At 36.5% G+C, this 7,485-nt stretch overlaps 1 protein-coding gene across 3 annotated transcripts in view; it reads right to left on the bottom strand.

Moving 5' to 3' along the window:
* Nucleotides 1-7,485, bottom strand: part of MAPK10 (mitogen-activated protein kinase 10) — a 324,165-nt gene that overhangs the window by 13,179 nt on the left and 303,501 nt on the right. For all 3 annotated transcript variants that reach the window (XM_044912681.1, XM_044912680.1, XM_044912682.1), the window contains 2 exons: nt 2,763-2,826; nt 1,038-1,115 (listed from right to left, as the gene is read on the bottom strand). In XM_044912681.1, coding sequence (XP_044768616.1) covers nt 1,038-1,115; nt 2,763-2,826 — 142 coding nt within the window. The remainder of the gene's footprint in view (nt 1-1,037; nt 1,116-2,762; nt 2,827-7,485) is intronic.

The raw sequence follows: 7,485 nt of genomic DNA, 5'->3' as shown, positions 1-7,485 counted from the left end.
TCCTTCCTTCCTTCCTTCCTTCCTTCCTTCCTTCCTTCCTTCCTTCCTTAAATATTTTATTCATTTATTTGACACAGAGGGCAGGGGGAGAGCAAGCATAAGCAGGGGGAGTGGCAGAGGGAGGGAGAAGCAGGCTCTCCACTGAGCAGGGAACCCAATATGCGGCTTGATCTCAGGACCCTGAGATCATGACCCAAGCCAAGGGCAGATGCTTAACTGACTGAGCCACCCAGGTGCCCTTCCTGAAACAATTTAGAGTGCATGAGGAAAAAACTGTTTATCAAAGGTAGGGCACCAATTCATTTTCCTCTAAACAACTAATCATTTGCAGCCTACATTCTTGCCAGCGTGAGTTGAGTGTAGTTTAAAGCTAGAGATAAGCCATCACATTTTCTAAAACTCTTTATATATTTTCTTTACATTCAGAACATAGGTCTTAGGAAAAATATATTAGCACTGAGTGTAAGTAAATTATCTTAAGTAATCCTAAAGCACATTACTAGGATCAGCAAAATATGTACAGTATATGTACACATATGTGTTTGATTCTGTAGATGGCAAACTGAGAGATTTTCCATGCTGACTTTAATCAGAACCCATCTTAGCAGATGCTTTAACTACTGTCACACCAAACTTGGGAAGAGTTCCAACACTGGAGTGACTGAGTAAAGAGGTTTTGGCTGGAGGGATTCCTGACCTCTACATTGACGTGGTGGTCAGAGAGCATAATGGCTGTGTTTTGATGAGAAGCAGTTACCCTTTAACCAGCCCTTGTTAACATTTCTTAAAGATTCACTATTATCTTAAAATAACTCTGAAAGAACTCTTGTGCTGGTCCTCATAATCAGAATAATCAGAATGAATACCACACTAAATATCAAAAGGAATAGAATGAAAATCACTAGAGAGAAATAATCATGTGATATTAGTTCATGTGCTCTATTAGCAATGTTATTGGCTGCAATCCCTCCTCAAGGCCAAAAAAAAAAAAAAATACACAAATAGTGGTTTATTAGTTATTCACTGAGAGTGAGTACCTGAAGGAGAAGGTTGTCCTTTTACAACACCGTTTTTAGTCTTTTCTTCAGAATTCATTACTTCTTTGTAGATAAGTTCTGTAAGAAACAAATATCAGTGTCATAAAAAACAAATTTCTCCTTAATATGCAGAGAAAACTTACTAGTTAATGACAAATAATAACATTTTGATGGAATTGAGTAAACTACAAATCAATTGGGATTCCTTTACTCCTCTATTTCTACATTTTCTTGCAACAGCACTGAACCTGGCAAAAGTAAGTGCTCAATAAAGCATTTGACAAAACAAATGTGTGAAGAATACACATTTTACTTGGTTCGGAATTCTTTGGGAGATTTCTGATGCCATCTAACTTTATCTCTTTAAGAACTTTAAGGGCTCAGTTTTGAGCGTCCAGATTTCTTCTATATTCGCTCCCTAAGAGAGGCACACACCCTCCTGACTATAAACTATTACTTCCCAACAATTTTCCAACGCTTTCTTCATTTTTTGCTAGACTCAAATCTTGGATTTGTAAAACTAAACTTGCCTAAAACCCAACATTATAACAATTATTATATTTATTCCCAAACTGGCATCCATTTCTGGCTTTTTCTTTGCTAGAGTTAAACATGTATATATTCTTTCTTTTAATTTTCCCCTTTTAACTAAAAATCAGTGCTACTTATTCTTGCTTTGTGACAGGTTGCAATTTATATAATCATTGTCTTTACAAGTATATCTCTTTCCAGTTTCCAATTTAGTCCATGTTCATCCTCAAATGATATTTATATCCTAATACCTACCTACACACAAACTCTTAAGAGTAACTTCTGGTCCTTATTAGATCAAATCAAGTCTTCTGTCTATCATTTAGCATCTTTGTTTACTTGGTCCACTATTCTCCAACAGGACCCCTTGACTAGAGAAATCTCTTTGCTATTTTTATAACACTTCTTGCTCATTCCTACCCTTTGTTTTCCCCATATGTCCCTATACTGGTATTTTCCTGCTCCCCCAACTTATAGTGATTAACTCCTTCAAAGCAGCTAAAATATTTCTTCCCTTCAGAGCTTCCATTTATGTTCTTCTTCATTTTAACCTAATGGTTTGTTATGATCTGCATTTAATTTTTCATATTTATTCTACTCTGTAGTTATTTATATTAGTTTAATAATTCTTCATAGTTTCTGGTTTATTTCACCCTGAGTATAATCTTGACCATGTATTATGTGCTTGGAAGAGTTCTGGTGAAAAAAATGAACTAATGTATTTATTCATTATTTTCTTATTTTGAAGGATAAATAAGCCATTTAGATACATATATTTTCTATTAAAACTTTCAAGCCCTATAAGTGAAGTGAATGAATTCATATATTACCTATCTTTTATTTTTTAATATCTAAGGCCATCTTAGACATAATTTTGTTTGTTTTATGCGATAATTTTATGTACAAACATGGAATGTGTCATTCTGAAATTTTGAATTGAAGCTTCCCCTTCACCACGACAAATACTTTGACAATCGGTACTATTTTAAAAAGTGTTAGTAATTAATTCCTTACATTCTTGAGTAAGTGCAGTATTGTTATTAGTATGAAAATATAAAGTTTGAGAGCTTTGAAAATGGTGTGAGGAAAATGATTATAAAATCATCTGTTACTAAATTGTTTTAAAAGGAGACGCCTCAAAGATAATTTCTGAGTTTCAATAAAGCAAAATGTACATTTAAGTGGTAGAGTCACCTTTCCATTCTTCAATGGTGTGTTCTCTTTCGTCCAACTGTTTGTCATAAATCTGAGGTGGAGGCTGCAGAATAAAAACAAATGATAAACTTTGTGTAATAACTCAAATATAACTAAATTCTTACAGCATGTGGGAGTACCTTGCTATTCATTGATTTGGGTGATGATCAGAACCTCATATAAATTATGGGTAATTGCGGTGGTGCAGAAGTTAAAATTTCCCCACAGACTTATGAAGGATTCATTTATATGCTGATATTTACTGCTGACCAGATAAGGCAGCAGAATCCAAACTGAGAGCTCACTTCCCAAACCTGATTCAGAACCAAGTCTAAGCAACTAACAGCTAGTCTTTAAAAAGCAAACAAGATATTTGATTACAAAGACCCAGAAGCTGTTTCTCCCATTCACTTTCCCTATAACAGAACCCTACCAAAACTATCCCCCACTGATAAGATTTTGTTCCATTTCTGGACCCTCCTGAAGAAGAGTCTTTAATACCTCTCAATAGACCATAGTACTAGTTCTTAGCGTAAAGACAGATTTAGATCTAATCTACCTTTTGTTTTTTCGTGAAGCATCATAAAATACCTTTATATATAGCTGTGTGCCTTGTATTTAAATGATACTTTCCCCCCTCAGGTCAAAGACTCTGCCAGTTGTCTATAGAGGTGGGTCACCATAAACCCCTGAGGGCCACTTGCGAGACATGATATGACAGGGCCTTCAGTCTGACTTATGGAGTCAGCATTCCTCTTGCTATAAAGATTTCAGAGATGGAAAAGGAGAAATTTTTCACAAATCCAGGTGCCTTCCAGGAAGGAGGGTCTCAGATAGATTCCCTGACCTCTTCTTCCTAATGAAAAGGAGTAAGATCTCCTGATAGGGGAGATCTATCATGATAACCTAGGATAGCTCTACTTTAGGCCAAGTGACATGGAAAGAAAAATAAATCTCTTGGAAAATATATCACCATGGGTAGATAGAGAAGGGGCTAAGGAGCTCCACTGGCTGGCAATGGATTGAATGAAAGAAGAGCTACCAATTTCTGGTGCCACGAGACAAGGTGCCCTAGAATTCATCCTGTCTTACACTCTAAAAGCAAAAATTGTTGTAAGAAACTAAAAGAGTTACTCAATAAAGTGACTCAGGACTATGAGGACAGGCGTCCCTCAAAAATGGCTGTCATAGGAAGGCTTTGGATAAGACTTTCAGAAACAGCTCTTGCCCTCTGTTGGAGACTGTTGGCCCATAAGGCACCTTACTGCTATAGTGGCCCTTCTTTACTGCACTTAGAACCTCCTGTAGCCTGAATCATGACAAACATAAATATTCATTCTAGCCCTGATATCCTGGGGCAGCCTCACATACTACAGAGGTAACTGGGTATGAAAACAGAAAAAATTTCCCAGTTGGAGTGGGGCAACTTAACACAATACTGAATTATTGAGAAATAACTAGTGATGCGGCCAAACATTCCTTTAACACCTGTCAGTTGCTACTGAGGCAAAAGGCTTTAAACCAGCTACTGTGATTCAAACGTGGCTGGCTGAGTAGTCTTTACCAAAATAACTAAGCAAAATGAGACCCCACCCTATCCCATGACACCAGTGAGAACACAGAAACACTGACTACTTAAAGGTGAGGGGACTGGGTGATTAGGCACTGCCTTCAGGACCTAAGGCAGAACACTCTACCCAAAACTATAAAGGATTCCGAAATTATAGGAATATTATGATGTAGTGAGTAAAATAAAGTGGTTTTTTTTGTTTTGTTTTTTGTTTTTAATTTGTGAAACTGCCATGTAAATAAGCTAACACAAAGCCAAATTCTGGTTATGTAAAGACACTTGGCCAAGGGCAGGTTTCCTGCTTTGCCTCTTCTTGAATGTATGTATTGCTGAGGGGAGGTCCCCTGCCAGACACAGTATGCACAAGCTCTCAGAGGTCCTCAGAGCTCTATGCCCTGTTGGTGCCTCTTTCTTCTTCTAACAATAGACTCAGCTCAGGATCCTGTGTGGTGGCTTCTCCATGCAATGGATTTTTCCAGTCAAGTTTCAAAACTGAACATGGTTCAAGAGTACAGTTCCTGCCAAAGTGCATAAATGCTATTTTCTCTTTGCAACAAAACTATTTTGAGAGAGGCTTTCCTTGGATCTTCATCATACAACTGATGGTAATGTATAAAGCATGAAGTACATAGACTCTAACCACGAACAAACTACAAAGAGAGAAAAAGTACTGAGCCCAAGATTTTTCCATTCAACAAACCAATAGGGCTGTAAAATATACTTGCATTATAGGTATGGCTGAAAGGGCTACATGTTCAGAATAGTGTTTTGTTTTGTTGTGTTTTGTTTTAAAGAGGCGAGGTAATCACCTGCAGTGGAAGGGTACATTCAGATAAAGATGTCTTCCACATGATAATATAAAAGAGGAATTGACCAATAATCTCAAGAAAGTAATGTCATATCCAAACAAACATATATATATGTCCTTGGGCAATTGTCCATAACACTCCCTGCCTCCATCTTCTAAAGAGAAGCTGGTGTTCTATTGCTCAGTTGTTCCTCCCCCTCCCCTTATTAAACAGGGAAGATTCTCTTTGCCCAAGTACAAATCTAAATAAAAAAGAAATGAGGAGCAGGAATAAAGAAAAGTGCTCCAGATAATATTTTAGGAGAATTTAGTAGATTTGAACAATTTGAGATGTGAGAAAATTAAGGATGAAATGAAATTAAGGATAATATATGGAAAGTTATTAGGGCTTGTGACTTGCATGTTTTTGAATATTCCCCAAGAGACTGAAGATTCTCTTTCAGTTATTTTTGAAGATTTTGGACTCTGCTTCTTTGCTTGAAATTCTTAAAGATATTGAGCCATGAATTCAAATGGATTACATAAACAATAACTTAATTTGGATTAAATGTGTTTTATATTGATGTTATATATATATGCATAAATCATTTTAATTAAATGAGGTAACACATGAACAAATACATAATTACTATGAGTTGGTAAATATTAGAATCAATGTATTCATTTATTAAATTCATTCATTCATTCAGTAAAGGTCTTGGGCATCTAATATGTACCAGACTACATTAGAAATTGAAATCTCAAAACTGAACAATATGGCTGCAGACCTCAAGGGGCTCACAATTTAGTGGGGTAAGACTGATATAAAACAGAAAATTAATACACAATATGATAAAAGTATGCATATGTATACGGGATAGAGTGAAGAAATCCTAACAAAATGCTAGCAAAACCTTTTGCTTCTTGGAGTAGATGACATCTGTACTAGTTCCATGAGCAAAAGATGTGTGAGGTGTTGTCAAAAAGAAAGGAGAAGAAGAAAAAGATGACTCCAGGCCAAGGGCACAGAACCTAGAAAACAGCATAGCAGTGGTGGTGGTGGTGGATGCGCATTTCCTTGTATGGGTGCACACACATGCAAAGAGAACTGGAAGCAATTCTGTGATAGTAACATATAACATATGTGGTCAGAAGTGACAAGAGATAAAAGCTGTGCCTAGAGAAGAAGATGGGTCAGGCAAAGGCTAGATCAAGGATGGTCTTGGGTACCATGATATGGAGCAGACTTCTTCCCAAAGGGGAGGAGAAGCCACTGAAGAACTTAAGAGAATGGCATGAACAAATCTTTGGCTGGATTGAAGAAAGACACACTGAAAGCATAGAGAAGAGTTAGGGAGCTAATGTATGATCTAGAAAATAAATTAAAAGGTCTGACTAGGGTAGGGAAAGTAAAGATGGATAGAAAATATAGATTTTATAGATTAAGAATAATTAATAAATAGTAATAAATCAAATTGGTAGAATTTTGGTTTTGATTAAATGAGAAAGAAGAATGATTCCCAGATTTCTAAGCTGAGCAGCTGGACAATGATGGTATTTATGGAGGCATCTAAAGAAATAGAGAATGGAAAAAGGGAAATGAGATTGGTACAGAGGTAAGCCAAGCGCTATGTGGTCAGAGATGCCTATTTGAGAATTAAATAGATGATCTGATGATTACAGGAATGTTGGCTAGAGATGTATAGATTTGAGACTATCAGCAAGAGGTGTTTGTTGAAATCATGACAGTGCATGAGGTCACCCATAGAGTGAATGCCGGTAGGAAGAGTAAAGGGCCAAAATGGACCCCTGTCAGACATCAAGGTTTAAAGGTTGACTAGAGGAAGAGAATTACACTAAGATGGAGAAGAAGGAGAAGGAGAAGGAGGAAAAGAAAGGGAAAAAGGAACATTTAAAGAAATACATAGATAATAAAAATATTACAATGCTATAAAAGTCAAGTGACCAGAGAGTTTCAAAAAGAGGAAGTAATTCTCTATTTCTTGTAAATGAAACAAATGAAGATCTTGGCTTTTAAGGCACCAGAAATGCATGATACAAAGCATGATTTTGAACCCCACAAAGGTTTCCAAACCTCAAAACTGCCACCACACCCAGACAGATCCAGATAGATCCTTGAGGGAAGACTTTAATATCAGATAGCACCTAAAAAAGTGGAAAAATATAAAAGACATGTCTCAATACCAATATGGATATTGTATTTAATAAAACAAAAAGGAACTGCAGAACAAATTGTCACACACACACAGACACACACACACACAGTTATAATGCTCTCAGATCTGCTTTCCCAACTATCTTTGGAAGTTTGATAAACGAAGAACACTGTTCTCTATCTAATTAAG

This window comes from Neomonachus schauinslandi, chromosome 2 (assembly GCF_002201575.2).
Source record: "Neomonachus schauinslandi chromosome 2, ASM220157v2, whole genome shotgun sequence".
Classification (NCBI taxonomy): domain Eukaryota; kingdom Metazoa; phylum Chordata; class Mammalia; order Carnivora; family Phocidae; genus Neomonachus; species Neomonachus schauinslandi.
This window is presented reverse-complemented; position numbering and strand designations above follow the sequence as displayed.